The sequence below is a fragment of the Strongyloides ratti genome (genome assembly GCF_001040885.1).
Source record: "Strongyloides ratti genome assembly S_ratti_ED321, chromosome : 2".
Lineage (NCBI taxonomy): Eukaryota > Metazoa > Nematoda > Chromadorea > Rhabditida > Strongyloididae > Strongyloides > Strongyloides ratti.
Window position 1 is genome coordinate 3,821,464 of NC_037308.1, and position 20,578 is coordinate 3,842,041.

Consider the following 20,578-nt stretch of genomic DNA (forward strand, 5'->3'; position numbering starts at 1 on the left):
TAAATTTAAAAGTTAAAATTTTCCTACGCCATTTTAGCATGCTATTCTGAAAGGTTCTCCTAAAAATTTATTGGTATTTTATCGTAAATACTTTTACTTTTTAAAATATTAGTAACTTTTTCCTAGTGCACATTTCTAATTTCTTTTTTTTGTTATAATAAATTCATGAAAACAAATTTTGTTTTTTCAAAAATAATATTTCTTATTATTATAAAAATTAAAAAAAAATAAATAAATTTACTTAGTTTTATTAAAAAAATGACACTATCAAAAGTGAATAGTAGTTTAAAAGATTATTTATTATTTTTTAATTCATTAATACGTTCTGTCAATTCAAGCTTCCTCTTAATAAGAGTTTTTATTTTTTCCATCATTACTTCATCTCCCTCATAATTTTTTACTTCTCTCCATAGGAGATTTCCAATATTTTTAAAATATTCTTTAGCAGAAAGCCCACATATTTGGTTTTTTGTTAATTTCATAACATTAGAATCTAGCAATGAAGATATAATAAATTTTTTATCTAAATCTGTGACATCTCTACGCATAAGTTGTCCTAATTTAGGATAAAAATTATTTTCAAATATTTTATTTATCTCTGATCCCATTCCAACATTTATCATTTCATCGAAAAGGTCTATTAACTTGATATCATATTCAAAAGCAACTCGGTGAACCTCTTCACAATAATCTTCATGAACTTTTAAACTAGCCTCTTCTCTTTCTTTTTCTTCAAGTTCTTTTAGTTCTTGGGCTTTTTTCGCTGCTAGGGCTTCCTCTTCAATTTGTTTTGCAGGTGGTAAAGGTTTGAATAATTTTCGAGCTCTTATTCCTCCTTTTGCATCCATAGTTTGTTTATCATCTTTGTGAACAAACAATGATTTTTCAATACCCTTAATTACTTTTCCTTTTTTTTCGCTTTTAGAATTTTCCATTTGTAAAGTAGAAATACTTAAAAAAAAAACAACGACAGTGTAAAACACAAATAAATACAACTCAGATGAAAGTATCTTTTTGATTAAATTTTCGCTGAAAAACAAGCGGCACTCTTAGACAGAAAGTGGATAAATGTTCATAGGAGGTTATAACAGTACTACTAAAAATATCTAATTGTATCAATGGTATAATATAAACAAAATTAATTTCTGGAATGGCAGAATTATTACTTTCAACATTTTGTGCTGACAAATTAAAATTTGACTTTTTTTCTGAAGATCCTTCTAATCACCAAAAATTTTTACAAAGAGAATATGAGGATATTATATTAGATATAAGAAGTTCAGACTCACCTAATGACCCTTATGCCAAGACTATAAATGATGAAATGTGTAAGTTTTTAATAATATTATTTATTTATTTAATAAATTAATTAATTTTATTATAGTTCTTCTTAAAGTTGCTAACACATCAGAATTACCTTTAGCATCAATGAGTAATATAGAAAAGAAACAATTTCCTAATATTGCTCAAGATCCAGGTTCAGTGGCACATTATCTTTCTATAAGGAATAAAATATTAGCTGAATGGTATAAATATAGCAGTATGTATATGTCTCTCTCAGCAGTTCTTCATTATTATTTTCCACAAAAAACAGAAGATGACAATGCTAAAAATATTTGTGTTAGTATGGAGGGAAACGAAGATTATATTTCATTAATAAAAGATATTTATTTGTTTCTATTTCGAAATTGTTTTATTAATTATGGAGTTTTAAGTACTTTGGATAGAGAGATTTTTGTACCAAAAGAAAGAAAAAAAGTTGCTATAATTGGAGGTGGATTGGCTGGATTAACTTGTGCTAAACAACTTTCTAGATTGGGTTTTAATATTATAGTTTTAGAGGCAAGAGAAAAAATTGGTGGTCGGATTGAAACAATTGAGAAAGATGACCTCAAAATAGATGTTGGTGCTTTTTTATTAACAACAGAATGGAAAGACCATTTGAATATACTACTTGATCAATGTTCAATTGATGTTCAGTTAATTCCAGATAAAGTATTACTTCTAGATCACAAAAAAGATCTTTTTAAAGAAGTAGCATTTAATGTAGCTTGTAAAATATTTATGGAAGATTTAGACTTATTAATATATTCTGGTGATTCAACTATATGTGAATTAACATTATATGAAGCATTTGAATTGATGAAAGAAAGAAAAGATGTAATGGCAGATGTTTTAAGAGAAGGTATTTTAAGCGAATTTGATGAACTATTTAATAAACTTGGACAAGCATGTATTGATGGATATTGTAATCTTCATAACATTCTTTCAGATTATGAAAGGAGAAAAAGTACTTTCTTTAGGTTTATTGAAGATCAGAGAAATTCAAAAAATAATTTGACAAATACACAAAAGATTAGAGAGGTTGAAGCTCGTAATGCGGTTATTTCAGATTTACTTGCACATGTATCACTTAAAAAATTTAATCTTATCTGTGAAGATCTTAGAGATACACGAGAGTTAATTGAATTAATGAATGAGCTTTTAGATTCTGCATCATATTATCAAAATGGTGCACCACATTATATATATGATCAATTACAGGAACTATTTTTTAGTTCAATAGAACAAGCATTCGGCTGTAGTGTTAAAGAGTTACAACTTTCATCAATGAAACAATTTTCATGGTCAAATAAAAGGCAAAAATTTTTTTCACTTAATAATGGTCTTTCAGATATTATAGAAAAACTTAGTGAAAATATAAATGTATCTGTAAACAAACCTGTACAGACTGTTGCATATAATGAGTCAGAAAAAAAGTTTATTCTTAATGGTTTAAATTTTCAGGAAGAATGTGATATTGTTGTATCTACATTACCTATAGGTGTTTTGAAAACGAATACTGTTAAATTTAAACCAGATTTACCATCTCCTAAAAAAGAAGCTATTAAAAAATGTAAACTTGCCGTCAAAAGAGAATTGATCTTTCAATTTGATGAAATATTTTGGGATAAAAAAGTTTCAGTATTTGCCAAAGTCGCTAATCCTTTCAATTCTTCAGAAGAAATGGTTATTGTATATGCTGTCCCATTAAAACCAATACTTATTGTTTTGTGGGGTGGTAAAAATGCCTCAAAAACATTTAATTGGAGTGAGGAAAAATTTATAGAAAGATCTACTTACATGTTAAAATCTATTTTTGAGAAATCATATACTCCATATACTTCTGTAATAAATAAAAATTGGAATAGTGAGCCATACATTCAATGCTACCATGTTATACCTATTGGAGACGAAAATATAGTTAAAGAATTGGCTGAACCTATACGTTTTGAGAGTCAAAATAGTTTAAATGCAATTTATTTTGCAGGAGAACATACAAATCTCCAAGAACAAGGTACACTATCAGCTGCTTTTTGTAGTGGTCTTCGTGTTGCATCTGAGATAGCAAATGACTATCCTAATATTTCATAGATGAAATTTGAAATAACAACATTTTTTTCTTAATTTTCCAATATTTAAATAACTTTTCTTTGAGAAACAACTGCATTGACAAGGAAAAATGAAATTTTTGTATAAAAAAATTTCATCTTTACATAAATATGGTTTCGAGAACGCAATAATACAATTTTTTTTTTAGAATAACTGATATTTTAGTAAGATCCTATACATGGGTAAAGACTGGCCAAAAATATTTTTAAATAGCCATAATTTTATTGAAAAAAGAAATTTAGCCGAAATCGAAAAAAAAACTCTAGAATTGTTTTTAAATTTAAAAAAAAGTGATTATTTTTGTTTTAATTTTTTTTTATTTTTGTATTAAGATAGTAATAATTAATTTAGATTGTATTGATCATAAATATTTTAAAAAAATCATGGAACTATTGTAAAAAAAAAGGAAAAAAAAAACACAATACAAATATATGTGAATTATTAAATTACATTTTTTTGAAATGAAAAAAAATAATTAATTTTTCTATAAAACAGTTATTTATTGCCTTGTTTAAACCCGATTTATATAAATAATATTTAAGACGATTAGAAAAACTCTGAATTTCATACAAAGTTTAAAGTAATAATGTTCAAACAATTTATTGTGTGTTAGTGGCTATTTGTACCAGCATTCATTATTGTATATTTTGAATATCTTACATCAATGTGATTTTGTTTTAAATTATAGATTATTTATTAATTTAACACTTTGTATAATTTATCAAATTTACAGTTGTAATAAACTAAAGCTATAAAAGTTATTTTTAAAAAGAATGTCACTAAAATTTTGGTATCAAAAATATATTTAAAAATGACTACGAAAGTATACCTAATGTTATGCTAGTACCATTATAATTTATATTTAAATTTTCATAAAATTATAAAAATTATCTTTTAATGCAGTATCATAATTTTAAATAATATACTAATGATAGAATTATTATCGTTGTCAATGAAAAAATTAGTTCTTAGAATTTGAAAATCATTCAAATACGTATGTATCTTAAACAGAAAGTATTTTATATAATTTAGCAAAGTGTAATTTTTAATTTAAAGTACATTTAAAACATTTTTTCATTATTTATATCAATGACTAGTGAGAATATTGAAAAAAATCCAAGGAAAAGAAAATATGAAGAAATTAATGATTTTGAAATGAAATATATAGTTAAAGAAGGTTAGTATTTAATTGTATAAAAAAAATTTTTTTAATTATTTTAAGGAATCCGTTATCTTGAACCATATTGGTGTACTTATAAAACTCGGGCTAAAGGAAGGTGGGTTAACAGGAAACTTTTGGATGTTTTTACAAGTGAATTTGTTTCAACCAACCCTTATTATACGGTAAAAAAAATTTTTTTAAACAATATTTAGTTTTTTTTTTTTATTATTTTAGAAATTAGCTATCAAAACTGGAAGAATGTTTGTGAATGGAAATAGAATAACAAATTTAGATTATGTAATAAAAAATTCAGATTATATTGTACATGTAGCACATCGTCATGAACATGAAATATTAGATAAAAAAATTGAAATTATAGATGATAATGAAAATTATTTTGTTATTAATAAACCTCCATCATTACCGGTACATGCTTGTGGTAAATATTGTGTTCATTCAATAATAGCACAACTACGAATACATCATGGTTTAAATAATTTACGTGTACTTCATCGTCTAGATAAAGACGTTTCTGGTGTACTTATTTTTGCTAAAAATTATGAAGCTGATAAAGAATTTAAATTTTTAATGGAAAGTGGAGGTATACATAAAGAGTATATTGCATTAGTAGAAGGAGAATTTCCTGATCATGATATTATTTGTGAACAACCAATTGGTAAACTTGTTTTGAGTATGGGTATACAATGTGTTAGAAAAGACGGTAAAGCTGCTAAAAGTACTTTTACAAAACTTTGGACTGATGGTAAAAAATCCCTAGTAAGCTGTAAAATTGAATCTGGAAGAACACATCAAATTAGAGTACACCTTCAATATATTGGATATCCAATTATAAATGATAAACTATACAATTCAACTGTTTGGGGCGAAAGTAAAGGAAAAAATGCTGAATATGGAAAAGATATGAATACATTATCCAAAGCTGTTCAAGATTCCCATAAATCATCGTTATGGCATGAAAAACCAAATTTAGAATTTGAAGAAAATATGAAAAAATGGGCAAATGGCGATATGGAACCTCCAATTATAGATATAAAAGATACAAATTCATTAAGTCACCTACCAAACTTTGATCCATTTTGTGTTGGTTGTAATATTGGAAAAAAAAAACTAACTCTTGATAATTTTATGTTATATCTACATTGTATTAAATATGAAACAGACAAATGGAAGTATGAGGCACCTTTCCCATCATGGGCTGATATATCGTTTCTCGAAAAGAAGTAAATAAATGTTATTAAATAAGTTGTTATTGTGCTTTGATATATAATTCCATGATGTACTTTGATCAAAGAATTGATACTTTTACTCAGTTTGCTATCTATTAACTTCTGAAAAACCACTTATTTGTTGTTTTTAACTTTTTTATCGGATAGATTTGTCATGGTAAGGGCGGTGTAAAAAAATTCTTTGACAATTAGATGGTATATATAGCCACTTTTTCAAGTAATTTTTTCAGTCTTTGGATTGATATTTTACTTTTTTAATAACAATCAAATTTATTAATATTACTTTTGTTTGCTGGTTATCAAAAAACATGAAGAAAATTTTTTGTCCATTCTGTAGCAACAAAATTATGAATTATGAAAAGTTAGTTGAACTGATTAGTTGTTTTTTATTTAATTGTTGTTTTTTAGGCTTAAAGCTCATATACGTCTCCATTGTCATGAATTAGAAGATGGACAGGAGCTTAATTTCCGCTGCAAAGGAACAACAAACAATAATGTTTGTCTACATCCACCTTTTAATTGTGTCAGAAGTTACCTTCAACATCTTGTCTTTTGTCACCACTGTGAAAAAAAGTGATGCTAAGATATAATTTATTTTAAACTTTTTTACTTATTGTATTTTGATTTTAATAATGTATATTTTAATAAAAAAATATATTATTAACACCTATTTCTTAAGCATTATCTTGAATGGATGAATTTAAAAATTGGTATTGTGTTTGTACATAAAAGAAAATCTTTTTTGATCATGTATAGTTGTTAATTTTTTTGTATTTTGTTTATAATTAAAAATTTTTGTGTACCATTAACTATAGTTTTGATAAAAAAAAAATGGTTAAGAGGAAATTTCGTATAGCGTAAGTAAAAGTGTTCCTACTTTTTGTAATGTTAAAAATATAATTACGAAATTTTAAGCCTTGTTTCAGACTTTTTTTGTCCTAATACAGGTGGAATTGAAACACATCTTTATTTTTTATCAAAATGTTTGTTAAAAAATGGGCATCATGTTATTATGATAACAAGATCATATGGTGAACGGAAAGGAATATATTATTTGAGTACAGGTTTAAAAGTTTATTATTTACCCGTTTTTGTTTTATCAATTGGAATTACTTTACCAACGGCTTGTTCATCATTTCCATGGATAAGGAATATATTAAAGAAAGAATGTATTGAAATTGTTCATGGTCATTCAGTATGTTACTAAATAAATTTTTTCCTTATCTAGTGATTTCTTAGAGTTTTTCTTCACTTGCTGGTGAATGTTTGTTTTGGGGAAGAACATTGAATTTAAAAACTATTTTAACTGATCATTCATTAATGGGACTTTCTGATTTAAGTTGTGTTTTAACTAATGGACTCTATCTTAGATACATTATACCAATTACAGGAAAAATTATTTGTGTATCACATGCACATAAAGAAAATATTTTTATAAGATGTAAAATAAAAAGTGAAAACATCTATGTCATTCCTAATGCCATAGATTCATCTTTATTTTTACCAGATAGAAATAAATTTTATGGAAATGATTTGACTATTGTTGTAGCATGTCGTTTAGTCTATAGAAAAGGTGCTGATCTTTTAAAATATGTTATACCAAAAGTTTGTTCTTTACATCCAAGTGTTAAATTTTTAATTGCCGGTGATGGACCAAAAAGAGTTGATTTAGAGGAAATGAGAGAATGTTATAATTTATTTGAAAGAGTTACTATGTTAGGTATGGTTCCTCATGATATGATAGCTAAAACATTAGTACAAGGACAAATATTTTTGAATACCTCTTTAACAGAAGCCTTCTGTATCGCTATTGTTGAAGCAGCTTCTTGTGGGTTACATGTTATCTCTACTAGAGTTGGTGGTGTATCAGAAGTATTGCCTGAAAATATGTTAACAACAGTTGAGGTAAATGTATCATCAATTGTTGAAGGTTGCTTGAAAGCTATAAATATGTTTGAAAAAGGTAAAATTATGGATCCAGTGGAGAGACATGAACTTGTCAAACCAATGTATAATTGGGAGAATATTGCTACTAGAACAGAAGTTGTTTATAATGAAGTTTTAACTGAAAAAGGATTATCAACATGGGATGAAATTTGTAGTTATATGAATACTGGACTAGCTTTTGGATTATGTTGGATTGGAATGTCTATATTTTTAAGAATGATCTCTACTTTAATGGATATTTTTTATCCTATTCCTCATAAAAATGATAATAAGAAAAAATAAAATTGGTTAGATTTTTAAAATACATTTTTTTTGGTTAATCCAACTTTTATTATTTTATTTAAAAGATTTAATTTGTAAAAAAAAGTTTTAATTGTAGGATATGTTGAAAATTTTTGGAGAAAGTCTTTTTTCAAAAAACATTTTAAAAAATGCTTTCATTAGAAAGATGGCTGGTAGTTCAAATAATCCATTAATTGTTGAAAGACTTGAAAATGAAAATAAAGGAATTGTTTTAATAAAAATGACAAATCCTTCTACTAAAAATGCTCTTTCAAAGTTAATGGTTAAACAATTAATTGAAAATTTAGATAATCTTAAATTTGACAAAGAAGCTCGTGTAGTTATATTAAAAAGTGATGTTCCTGGAGCATTTTGTACAGGAGCTGATTTGAAGGAAAGAAAATTGATGTCTCCTGAAGAGGTTCCTAAATTTGTCGACACTCTACGACAGATGACTGTTAAATTTTCTTCACTACCTATTCCTGTGATTGCTGTTGTTGATGGTTACGCTTTGGGTGGTGGTTTAGAAGTTGCTTTATCATGTGATGTTCGAGTTGCTGGATACAAGGCTAAAATGGGTTTGACTGAAACTAAATTAGCTATTATTCCTGGTGCTGGTGGTACTCAGAGATTATCACGAATAGTTGGACCTGCCAAAGCAAAAGAATTAATCTTAACTGCTCGAATAATTGATGGTAAAGAGGGTGAAAAAATTGGTCTAGTAAATTGTTGTGTTCCAAATCCCGATGATGAAGCATTGGAAATGGCTAAACAAATTTTAAAGACGGGTCCTATTGCTTCAAAATTAGCCAAACTTGCTATTAATGAAGGAATTGAAGTAAGTTTAAATCAAGGATTTACTATTGAACAACAATGTTATGCTCAAGTAATTCCAACAAAAGATAGAGTAGAAGCATTAGCCGCTTTTGCTGAAAAAAGAGAACCAATATTTAAGGGTGAATAAATATTTATTTTTCATCATTATATATTTTATTAAAATTAATTTGTAGTTAAATTTTTTATTTCTATTTTTTTTCATAGTCATCATGATAAGGGTAGAAATAAGCAGATTTGTAACATTTCTTAATTTCACTTTCTAATGTATCAGCATGTTCCATACCAATAGTTTCACAGGTTACTCTTATTCTGGTATGTAATGTTCCTAACTTTTCAAAACCTCTTTCGTGTCTGATATCTTTGACAATTGCTCCAACTTTACTTATAATATTTATAACTTGAGCTAATGCATCAGGTCTTTCAAGAATAAGTACATTAAAACGAATAATTCGACGATCAAGTGCTAAGCCTTTATCAAGACATCCTGTTAATTTTGTTATATCAATATTTCCTCCAGATAAAATACAAACAATTTTTTTTCCTTTAATTAATTCACTAATTTCATTATTAAGTAATGCAGCACCTGATATTGCTCCAGCTCCTTCACATATTAATCTTTCCCATTCTAATAAACGATATACACCCATTGCAATATCTTCTTCATCAATACAAAAAGAATAATCTATATATTTTTTAGCTGTTGCAAAAGCATTTACACCAATTTTTTCTACAGCTAATCCATCAGCAATTGTTGGTTTACATTTTACACTAGTATATTTATTATTTTTTAAACTAACATGAAATGCAGGACATGATGCAGCTTGAACACCTATTATTTTTATAGATGGTTTAATTGTTTTTATTGCTACAGACATTCCAGCTATTAAACCACCTCCACCTATTGGTATAATTATAATATCAACATCTGGTATCTAAAAATGTTTTCAATTTTGAACTTTAAGATTTATTAACATACATCTTCAAGAATTTCTAATGCTACAGTTCCAGCACCAGCTAAAATATCAATATTATCATATCCATTAATATATTTTCCTCCTCTTTTAATAGATTCTTTTAAAGCAGCATCTTTTGAATCATTGACTGTATCACCAATTAATACAACATTTGCACCAAGTTTTTTACAATTTTCAATTTTTATTAAAGGTGCAAATACAGGCATATAAATATTAATATCAATATTAAGATCTCTTCCATGATAACTTAAAGCTAAACCATGATTACCTGCTGATGCTGCATAGACACCTAATTTTTTTTCTTCTTCTGACAATTTTAATAAAGCATTTCTTGCTCCTCTTTCTTTAAAACTACTTGTAAATTGCATGAATTCTTTTTTAAGATACACTTCAGCTCCTGTAGCACGTGAAATATGATCAGAAATTTCAAGAGGAGTTTTTTTAATTCCAGATTTAATTCTTTTCATTGCTTCTTTAATTTCATGAAATTGTAAAATTTTAGGATTATCTGGATCACAATGAACATCAAAAGTTGATTTATCTTTTTTTTCTAACATACTTAAAAAATATACAGACTTGTAAAAATGGTAGATTATCTAAATAAGAATGAAATTTGAATACAAATTAATTAAATTTTTTTTTATAATATAAATATAATAATATATTGAAAAAATTATAAGTATGCTTAATTTTTTAACAATGATATACAACACCATTCTCAAGTTTATTATAATAATTGTTCTAATTTATATTTTAAAGTTTCTTGTTTTATTTATTATTTTATTTGAAACTACAAAATTTGGATGGTTTTTGTTAAGAATTTTAAGATATAATAATATTTATGATCCTTCAAAAAAAAATACTGTCAAAAATTTAACAAGGAATTTTTATTTAACTTATCCAAATAAAGAAACTATTGCTATTTGGCATTCATTACCTAATAGTATTAGTGATGAATTAAAAAAAAAAGGAATTAAAGTTAGTAGTAAAGATTTTGAGACAGCCCTTTCAACAAATACTACTCAAAAAGTTTTAATATATTGCCATGGAATTTTCGGATATCGTGGAAATAAAAAATCAAGTAAACTTATGAATTTTATGGGAGACAGAGATGCTCATACATTTGTTGTTGACTATCGTGGTTTTTGTGATACAATAGGAGATTTTAATGAAAATAAATGTTGTGAAGATATTAAAACTGTATATAAGTATGTTTCAAAGTTTGCTCCAAATCGTATTTCTTTATGGGGTCATGGAATGGGAGCAGCAATTGCAGCAAAAGTTGCGGCAGAATTAAGTGAAGAAGAATCACCACCAACACAACTTTTTTTAGAAGCACCTTTTACCAATTTTACAGATGCTGTTCTTGAACTACCATTTTTTGGACCATCAAGAATTGTGGGTTATTATATTAAAAAATTAGTTAACAAATATCCAGAAATAGCTAATAAAATGTCAATCGACAAGATATTTTCTAAAATTGGATGTCATGTAATATTACTTCATTCAAAAGATGATTCAATTTATCCATGTTATATGTCACAACAATTATATCTTCTAGCTCGTGAAAATGAAATGACCTGTCATTTATATTTATTTGATGAATCATATGGATTAGGACATTTTAATATTATTGATACACCAGATATAAAGGCAATTTACAATATCAGTTGTGATGTACAATAAATCTTTACTTTTTAATATATAATTTCTTAAACTAAAACATAACGTTCTCATACTGACCATACATTAAAAATTTGATTCTATAAACTTTATTTATTTTAAACATCATTTTTTCAAAATTATAATTATTATTTTAAATAATTGTCTTTATATTCCTTTGTAAAGTTAATTATAATAATCATGAAAAATAATTCAGAACTTTTTCAAATTATTTTGCAACTTTTTTAAATTGATAAAATTTTGATATTAGATCAAATGTTTTTTAACATATTCGACGTCAATATAAAGTTTTATGAAGATGAAACTAGATTTAATAGACTTTTTATCAAAATCTATTATTGAATCATCTATTTATATATAAACTATTTAATATTATCATGAAAGTCCAGTTTTACATAAAAGCTTTCCCACTTTTATTCCTAACTTTGAATGTCTTTAACTTCTGAAGTATCAATTATAAAATATAGTTGATAATATTCAAAATTCATTTTATCTCAAGGACTATCGAATGACTATAGTTTCATATTCAAATTCCAAAGAAGGTTTTTTTTTCACATTTTTTGAGGCAAAATCGGAAATCTAGAATATTTTCAGTCAATTTCTGAATCTCTGAAAATATTAATGTTATAGATATGAAAATAAAAATAGTATACTTTATTTTGAATAGAAATCGAATGAAACTAATCCCGTCTTCATAGGATAAGTATTCGCTGAGATACTGAAAAGTCGGGAACAATGAATATTTTATAAAAATTTCCGCCCTTGGTTATATCTCGCTTCATAGTGAAGATAATTGCAATCAGATTTCGGCAATCGACTTCAAATAAGTTTTCATATAGGGTCTACCTTCAAAATATTTTTATACCTTTAACCATTTTCGAGATATAAAAAAAGGGTGACAATGGATTACGCGCGAAAAAGTACCAGATTTTCATATCTCAAGAACGGTTGAAAATTTTAAAATCTTTTCAACGTAGGGTATACCTTAAATCACGAAAGAAGCACAGCGCAACAAATTTCATGAACCTGTGACTTCATTAACTTGAGTTATCACTAAATTCTTAAAACTTTTTTTGAAACATAGTTCTTGCCATAACTTCTTTTTTAGAAGTCCTATAAAGATGTGAATAGGCTTAATGAATTTCTCGTAAAAAATTGATCTAGAAAAAAATATTTATTTTCAAAATTTACAATATTATCATAGAAATTGAAATTTACAAAAAAATATTCCCCAATTTTGCCTCTCAACTTTGAATACTTATAACTCCTGAAATTTCAATTTTCGAATATTGTTGATTATATTCAAAATTCATCCCATTTCAAAAGCTATCGAATGACTGTAGTAGCATGTATAATTTCCAAAAAAAGTTGCTTCTCTTTGTTCACATTTTTAGAGGTAAAATCAGGAATCTAGAAAATTTTCAGCCAATTTTTATATCTCTGAAAATAATAATGTTACAGCTATGAAAATTAATATTCTAGACCTACTTTTAAATAGAAATCGAATGAAACTAATCCCGTCTTCAGAAGATACGTATTTGCTGAGATACTGAAAAGTCGCGAACAATGAATATTTTAGAAAAATTTCCGCCCTTGGTCATATCTCACTTCAAAATGAAGATAATAACAATCAGATTTCTGCAATCGTCTTCTAATGAGTTTTCAAGTGGGGTCTACCTTAAAAATATTTTTATACCTTTAACCATTTTCGAGATATAAAAAAAGGATGACAATAGATTAAGCGCGAAAAAGTACCAAGTTTCATATCTCAAGAACGGTTAAAAATTTTAAAATCTTTTCAACGTAGGGTATACCTTAAATCACGAAAGAAGCACAGCGCAACAAATTTCATGAACCTGTGACTTCATTAACTTGAATTATCACTAAATTCTTAAAAACTTTTTTTGATACATATTTCTTATCATAACTTCATTTTAAGAAGTCCTATAAAGATGTAAATAGGCTTAATGAATTTGTCGTAAAAAATTGGTCTAGAATAAAGTATTTATTTTAACAATTTACAATTTTATCTTAGAAGTCGAGATTTAAAAAAAATATTCCCCAATTTCGCCTCTCAACTTTGAATCCTCATAACTTCTGAAGTTTCAATTTTCGAATATTGTTGATTATATTCAAAATTCATCCCATCTCAAGGGCTATCGAATGACTATAGTTTCATATTCAAATTCTAAAAAAAGTTGTTTTTTTTAATTTTTATTAAAACAAAAATTTTTAAATTACTTATTTTTCTTTATCTATTTGTTGTTTTAGTTTAAAAATTTTTAGTTAATCAACATTGCAATTTTTAAATAAATTATACATATGTATAATATTCAAATATTCGAAAAAAATTTCTAGTACGTCAGTGAATTGAAAATTAAGCTAAAATTCTATCATTTTTTTGTTATCGTAAATAATAATAAATAAAAAGATTTATTAAATAAAAAAAATTAATTTTAATTGCTTTATACTAATATGATTTTTATTTATATCTATTTAAAATAAAAATATAACAATTTTTTACATTTTCAAAGAATGAAAAGCAAAGTGTTCCTCAATAAATGTAGCAATATAGAAGTAAGAGTGGTCATAACCTTCACGAAGTTTATAATCAACATTAATTTTTTCATTTTTAACTTCCAAAAAGTCTTCAGGAAGCAACTCTTTTTTTTCTAAAAAACCATCAGCACTACCCTGATCCATGAAAATATTTATTTTTGGACCAGAATAATTTTTAGCTATCTCTGTAGCATCATACTTTTTCCATAATTCTTTATCATCTCCTAAGTAACCTTTGAAAGCTACATTACCCCATGGAGAATTTGAAGGATGGCAAATAGCAGAAAATGTTGATATTGTTTTGAAAATATGTGGATTTCTTAATCCAATCACAAGTGCACCATGCCCACCCATAGAATGCCCAAAAATTCCAAATTTATTTTCATCACAATTAAATTCTTTCTTTACAACTTCTACAAGTTCACTTGATACATATGAATACATTCTATAATTTTTTTTCCATTTTTCAACAACACTATCAACATAAAATCCAGCACCTTTTCCAAAGTACCAAGCATCAGAATCACCTTCAATATCAACTCCTCTTGGTGAGGTATCTGGATTCACAACAATAATTTTATATTTTGAAGCAAATCGTTGAAAACCAGATTTTTCAATAAAATTATTTTCCGTACATGTTAAACCTTTATACAAATAAAATAATTTGTATACATTATGAAAAATTACCTGATAAATAAAATAATACAGGAAACTTTTTATCTTCATATCCATCAGGAAGATAGACTCCAAAACGTGCAGTTGAAGCTAATTCATGACTGGCAAATGAAAATATCTTTTGATAACCATTAAAAGAGCGTGTAGATGAAACAAGATTCAACATTGTTTTGCTAAAAACGTATTTTTATTTTGATAACTTAAAGAGATTAACTTTTATATTAATAAAAGGGTAAATTTTTCCAATACGGTTCCAAATAAGACGATCATTTAAAAAAACATCATTAGATTAATTTATCAATAGTTTTATATGCATATAGTGTTTATTTTTTTACCATAGTTTATTTTTATCAAAATAAATAAAATAAATTTCTTAAGATCAATCTTAGAAATGTTGTTATATTAAATTAATGCAAATAAAAATTAAATAAAGTTTTTTTTTTATTCTAATTCAAAAACAAAAAATTTATAATTAATTATAGCATTAATAAAATTATGAAGAAAAACAAAACTTTTTCGAATAAATTTCTATAAAAATTTTTAGTACAAATAAAATTATATCTGTCTCAAAATTTGATTTTTAAAATTTTTTCTTCTTTTTCTAGTTTTATTTTTTAACAGAAATATTCAAAAATAAAATTTCTTTGTAAATATTAATATTTTTAATCTGGAAGATACCATAGTTTGGTGATAATTTGACTTCAATTGCATTTATTTTCACTGAATATTCTGAAAAATATTATAATTAAAAACTAATACATCAGAAATAAATAGAAATTTATTTTAATCATTTTTTTTAAAAACAAAATGCTTCTATCAAAACTTAACATAATTATACTAGCTAGTTTTTGAAATTGGAAGCGAATTTCATAGCAAAATCATTATATGATTTTGCTTCATCTTCTGAAACTGTCGCCTTAACAGTTTTTAGTGCTTTTTCAAAGTCTAGAAAAGAAATTTTCCTAATAGATTCCAATGGTATAGGCTCAGGATCCAGCATTCTCTGTCGCATTTCACGTATTGCGTACATGCTGGCTTCGGTACAAAGTTGCGCAACATCAGCACCTGAAAACCCTTCTGTTAAGTTAACGAGTTTTTCAAATTGTCCATCTGTCAAAAAATGTTGATCCGTTATTAATTTATCGATGATAGATTTCCTTGATTCTGCACTTGGTAGAGAAATCAGTAACCGCTTTGTAAATCGCCTGCGCGCAGCTTCATCAATTTCACAAGCTTTATTCGAGGCAGCTAAAATCATTACTCTTTTTTCATTAAAATTTGCCATTATTCCGTCCATTCTTATAAGAAACTCTGTTTTCACTTTGCGAGCTGTCTCGGCTTCACCATCAGATCTTTTTGACAAAAAAGAATCAATCTCGTCAATAAAAACAACACTTGGTGCTTTTGCTGCTGCAACAGTAAATAATGTTCGTACAAGTTTCTCAGCTTCTCCGTGCCATTTAGAAGCCAAAGAACTAGAAGAAACATTAAAAAAGGTTGCCTTTGATTGTGATGCTACACATCTGGCAAGCATTGTCTTTCCTGTACCTGGAGGTCCAAAAAGCAAAATACCTTTATCAGGCTTACGAAGATATGGGTCGAAAATTTCTGGATGAATCATTGGCCAAACAACCGCCTCCATTAAAGCATCTTTTTCTTTTTCAAGTCCACATATAGATTCCCATGTAATTTTTTCTTTTACATGCATAACTTCTCTCTCAATAATTTCGACCAAATGTTTTTCGCACCCTTTTAATGGACCTTCTTTTATAATAGTATTATCATCGTCATCTTTGTCATCATTGGATGGAGCATTTTTCATTAAAGAAGTTGCAACAGGATCTTTAGAAACATTTGTTTCATTTCTAGCAACTTTTTTTATGGAATTTCGATCAATAGTCGTTGGGTCTTTATTACTAGCTGTAACAAATTTTGGAAATTCATGATGTTCTTTCACTTTAGACTTATTTTTCTTTGCCACAAAATCTTTATCAATTTCTTTTTCATTTGTTTTTGATGTACCTGTTTTGTCATCTTCACAATAATTACGACCATAAGATAATCTATCATGTGTAGGCAATGACATATTGTCTTCAGAATTTCTACCCTCTATAAAATTTTAATGATTCAATAAATACAATGACAATATACTTACGTACGCTAACGTCCATAATACTTTTTTGGCTAGTGTTAGTTTCACCAATATCCATTTCCATATCTTGACTTTTGTAACTGCTACTACTTTTTTGATCAAAAAAATCTAATCCTTTATGTTGACTACATGGCAAAGAACTGCTGAACGAATTGTTTTCTGGTAAAACATAATTAAAACTTCTTAAATCATGATTGTCATTCTCTAGATTTGGTTTTTTATTATTTGATGTAGACTAAAATTTTAGATATCATATCAAAAATATATATGAAACTTACTTTAATAGTTTTATTAATGTACGTAGCCTCTTGATTTGTAGGAAAAGTAAAAGTGCTCTTGGTTAATAAATTACTATATGTTTGTGGTCTACTCAAGTTATATCTCCTCTGTCCATATAACCTTTCCATGCGAGTTAATTTTTTCCTAGGACGATAAGAATTTTCTTCTTCATCATTTAACTCCATCGAAAAAAATGATTGAAAAATGTAAAGAGCTTTTAGCAATAAGAATGAGAAAAAAAGCGGGAAATGAAAAGTAAAATCATACTATATAGTCGAAATTTATGTCCTACCAGGAGTTTTGAATAAAATGTCTTTGTAATTTTTTTTTTAATTTTTGTGATATATTTTAGTCTTCAAATAAAATAATAATTAGAAATAATAATTTACTTATAGTCAATTAAACTTATTTTCGATACCAACGAGTCACATTTTTAGATTAATTATTCTTATAATTTTTTTTAAAAAGAAAATAATTCTTTTAAATATCGCAAAGATTTTTCATAAGATTAAAAGACCTCAAAAATAAAAATATTTGTTGAAAGAAAATTAGTAATGTTTCTGAGAATAAATGCAATTGAAGCCAAATTAGTACCAAACTATAGAAAGTATCTTTCAGATTAACATTTTAATATTTACAGAGAAATTTTAATTCTGAAATTATTCAAATTTTTATTTTTTTTTAATAGTGTATTTAGGGGGGGACTCTTATCAATGAGATTTTTTTAATAAATTCAATAATTTTTATTGGATATTTATTTAAGAAGAACATTTTAAGAGATACTTGGCCAGGTGACAATGTTTTGCTCAAGGAAAGAGCATGGTATTTTAAGTGACATGGCCGTGACTCTCCATCAAAAAACTATAATTTTATGAAATAACAAAAAAGAAAAAAATATTGCTGAATAATTTCTTTGCCATTTGAATCGCACAGAAGAAAAAAGAAACAGAACTGGTATTGTACTTAAAATGAAAACAAAAACATTTCTTAGGGTATTTTTTTGTTTCATCAATTAATCCTTTTTTTATATAATTATGAATTTTAAATTAATGTTTAGATTTTAAAACTTGTATCCAACTTTAGATTTACTTATAGAAAAATTAGTATCATAAATGCTTTACCAACATTTTTTATTTTTAGACTTTACTCTAGTATAAATCAAAATTTAGTAACAAATACTAGTTTAAAACTTTGTACTGTAATATTTATAAAAAATATAAAAGGAAAAATGGTTACACTTTTTGTTATCAGAAAATTTATTAAATTTAAAAGAAATTTAAAAAAAAATTTAAAAAAAATATTTTTATTTTATTGGTAAATGAAAAAAAATACTAGATACATCACTTTCTCCTTATTTTTCTTCCTTTTTTAAATCTTTTATCTTTTGTTCTTTTCATAAACTTATGGCGAGTTTCTCTTTTAGATTTACTTGGTAATGTCTTATTAACAATACTTTTTTCACACTTGACAACAAAATTTGGATCCTAAAAATAAATTATTAAATTACATTAAAAACATGTTTTAAATTTACATCAAATGCATCCAAAGTTTCCCAAGTATCAAAAGTTGGAGAATAACCAAGCCATCTAACTTTATAAATTTTGACACCATCACTTCTAACATCATAGTCAACAATTTTTTCAACTTCATAAACTCCTTCTCCCAAGGGTTTATCATTGTACTTGATTTTATTGACTTTTTCTGCAATAGGCATTTTTTCTGACTTTCTAACGGAAGAACTCCGGAGAGTATAGGGTTTAGTTGGTAATGAATTTTTGTTGTCAATTTTTTGCATTGAACCAGTAGCTTTATTGTCTATGCATGATTATTAGAAAAAAACATTAAAATTAAACTTACCGGTACTAGGCATGGATAATCGAGAACTTCTACGTCTTATAATATTATCGTTTTGAAAAGTTAACGATTTTGAGGTTTTTGTTTTACGTTGAGTAGAATTAATTTCTTGAGAAGATTCATTATTGTTATAATTAATTGATTCACATTTCATAGTGGGTTTTTTTGTTGCAACCACGCTATCTTTTTTGAAAGTTGAAGTTCTTTTTGGTTTTTTTTCAGTTACGTAACTATCCTTACCAGTGTCAGAAGATAAAAGAGAAGTACCTTGAGATATGGTTTTTTCAAATTTTTTAATTAAGAATCTATTCTGAAACATAAAAGTGACAAAATTTGCTATTTAATAAAACTTACAAGACCTGTACGAGGCTCCCATGTACATTGATTACTAGGATATCCTACCCACTTTACTTTATATAATGTAATACCTGATCTCTCCTTTTTATCAAGTATTTTTTCCGCTACAAAAATATTTCTAGAACGACTATAACTGTACCCAGATCTAGCCATAATTAAGTACTAAAAATATAAAACAAGAAATTATGGCATTTTGTAAATTTATAAGCTAATTATCTAACACAAAAAAAAACAAACAAAAAATAGATGACAATTTAAATAAAATTATAAAATATTACAACCATTTCACATTTCTCCAGGTCAAAATGAGGAAAAACGAAAAAAAAACAAAACAGATTTTATAGGTCATTAATAAAGATTTTAACAATTTATCAATGTTATTACCAAGTATTATGTCAATAAATTTAAATATTAATTAAAATGCCGATCACTATAAAAATAATATAACATAAAAGGCAAAATTTAAACGACTGCCCAATACAATTTAAGCGAAACAAATTAGTTAATGATATTCCAAAACTTATCATTATAAAAAGAAAATATCACGTGTGTAACCAAGTTGTTTAATGATTAACTATTTATTCTTTAGTTACAGTGATTATATCCTAAAGGGAATTTAGACCTAAACTACAGAGTACATGTTCCCATTAAAGCATAAAACAAGATTATTTGAGTTTTTCTACTTTAAAAAAATTTACCATATAATCTTTATCAAGTTTATAAAAGTTTTTTAACATTTTAAAAAAAAATGAATAATTATTTGAACAAAAAGAATTTTATATAAAAATAATAAAATAAAATTTTTTTAAAAGAATTCGATATTTTAATATTGATAAAAATTCATTATTTTTTTAACAATAAAATTGCATAAAAAAAACTTCAATAATAATTTCTATCGTTTTTCCATTTCTATTTGGTCTTGTTGACATTACTTTGACAATTAATAAACTAACAAAGTTCTTAAAGGCTAAAAATTATAATTAAAAAGAATTTGTTTTATATATGTCAATAATATCAGATAAATAGAAATTTGTAATCTGAATATTTCAACAATCTTTGTATGAAAACAAGAAGTTCATGAACAATTTAAAAAAAAAAAATTAAAAATTATAGTGAAATTATGAAAAGCAAATAGTAT

The 20,578-nt window shown here is 25.9% G+C and overlaps 10 protein-coding genes across 10 annotated transcripts; 5 read left to right on the forward strand and 5 right to left on the reverse strand.

Moving 5' to 3' along the window:
* Window positions 1-293: 293 nt before the first annotated feature.
* SRAE_2000122100 (Hypothetical protein) lies at window positions 294-935 on the reverse strand (the record flags this gene model as incomplete). Its single annotated transcript, XM_024652147.1, has 1 exon — window positions 294-935. The coding sequence occupies one exon, from the start codon at window positions 933-935 to the stop codon at window positions 294-296; it is 642 nt and encodes a 213-aa protein (XP_024505753.1).
* Window positions 936-1,150: 215 nt separating this feature from the next.
* On the forward strand, window positions 1,151-3,414 carry SRAE_2000122200 (Lysine-specific histone demethylase 1A; the record flags this gene model as incomplete). Its single annotated transcript, XM_024652148.1, has 4 exons — window positions 1,151-1,328; window positions 1,385-1,540; window positions 1,595-1,774; window positions 1,841-3,414. 4 exons carry the CDS (start codon window positions 1,151-1,153, stop codon window positions 3,412-3,414), a joined length of 2,088 nt encoding a protein of 695 aa, XP_024505754.1.
* A 1,107-nt stretch (window positions 3,415-4,521) lies between these two features.
* Window positions 4,522-5,839, forward strand: SRAE_2000122300 (RNA-binding S4 domain and Pseudouridine synthase, RsuA/RluB/C/D/E/F domain and Pseudouridine synthase, RluC/RluD family and Pseudouridine synthase, catalytic domain-containing protein; the record flags this gene model as incomplete). The annotated part of the gene is made up of 3 exons (XM_024652149.1): window positions 4,522-4,609; window positions 4,655-4,776; window positions 4,829-5,839. The coding sequence occupies 3 exons, from the start codon at window positions 4,522-4,524 to the stop codon at window positions 5,837-5,839; spliced, it is 1,221 nt and encodes a 406-aa protein (XP_024505755.1).
* An 833-nt stretch (window positions 5,840-6,672) lies between these two features.
* SRAE_2000122400 (Phosphatidylinositol N-acetylglucosaminyltransferase subunit A) lies at window positions 6,673-8,070 on the forward strand (the record flags this gene model as incomplete). The annotated part of the gene is made up of 3 exons (XM_024652150.1): window positions 6,673-6,698; window positions 6,757-7,036; window positions 7,081-8,070. The coding sequence occupies 3 exons, from the start codon at window positions 6,673-6,675 to the stop codon at window positions 8,068-8,070; spliced, it is 1,296 nt and encodes a 431-aa protein (XP_024505756.1).
* Window positions 8,071-8,236: 166 nt separating this feature from the next.
* Window positions 8,237-9,034, forward strand: SRAE_2000122500 (Methylglutaconyl-CoA hydratase, mitochondrial; the record flags this gene model as incomplete). The annotated part of the gene is made up of 1 exon (XM_024652151.1): window positions 8,237-9,034. One exon carries the CDS (start codon window positions 8,237-8,239, stop codon window positions 9,032-9,034), a length of 798 nt encoding a protein of 265 aa, XP_024505757.1.
* Window positions 9,035-9,095: 61 nt separating this feature from the next.
* SRAE_2000122600 (Tryptophan synthase beta subunit-like PLP-dependent enzymes superfamily domain-containing protein) lies at window positions 9,096-10,438 on the reverse strand (the record flags this gene model as incomplete). Its single annotated transcript, XM_024652153.1, has 2 exons — window positions 9,096-9,839; window positions 9,884-10,438. 2 exons carry the CDS (start codon window positions 10,436-10,438, stop codon window positions 9,096-9,098), a joined length of 1,299 nt encoding a protein of 432 aa, XP_024505758.1.
* A 142-nt stretch (window positions 10,439-10,580) lies between these two features.
* Window positions 10,581-11,567, forward strand: SRAE_2000122700 (Hypothetical protein; the record flags this gene model as incomplete). Its single annotated transcript, XM_024652154.1, has 1 exon — window positions 10,581-11,567. The coding sequence occupies one exon, from the start codon at window positions 10,581-10,583 to the stop codon at window positions 11,565-11,567; it is 987 nt and encodes a 328-aa protein (XP_024505759.1).
* A 2,517-nt stretch (window positions 11,568-14,084) lies between these two features.
* SRAE_2000122800 (S-formylglutathione hydrolase) lies at window positions 14,085-14,964 on the reverse strand (the record flags this gene model as incomplete). Its single annotated transcript, XM_024652155.1, has 2 exons — window positions 14,085-14,767; window positions 14,811-14,964. The coding sequence occupies 2 exons, from the start codon at window positions 14,962-14,964 to the stop codon at window positions 14,085-14,087; spliced, it is 837 nt and encodes a 278-aa protein (XP_024505760.1).
* Window positions 14,965-15,639: 675 nt separating this feature from the next.
* SRAE_2000122900 (Spastin) lies at window positions 15,640-17,414 on the reverse strand (the record flags this gene model as incomplete). The annotated part of the gene is made up of 3 exons (XM_024652156.1): window positions 15,640-16,907; window positions 16,954-17,185; window positions 17,229-17,414. The coding sequence occupies 3 exons, from the start codon at window positions 17,412-17,414 to the stop codon at window positions 15,640-15,642; spliced, it is 1,686 nt and encodes a 561-aa protein (XP_024505761.1).
* A 1,155-nt stretch (window positions 17,415-18,569) lies between these two features.
* Window positions 18,570-19,593, reverse strand: SRAE_2000123000 (Chromo domain/shadow and Chromo domain-like and Chromo domain-containing protein; the record flags this gene model as incomplete). The annotated part of the gene is made up of 4 exons (XM_024652157.1): window positions 18,570-18,713; window positions 18,761-19,044; window positions 19,087-19,393; window positions 19,438-19,593. The coding sequence occupies 4 exons, from the start codon at window positions 19,591-19,593 to the stop codon at window positions 18,570-18,572; spliced, it is 891 nt and encodes a 296-aa protein (XP_024505762.1).
* Between the last annotated feature and the right edge of the window lie 985 nt (window positions 19,594-20,578).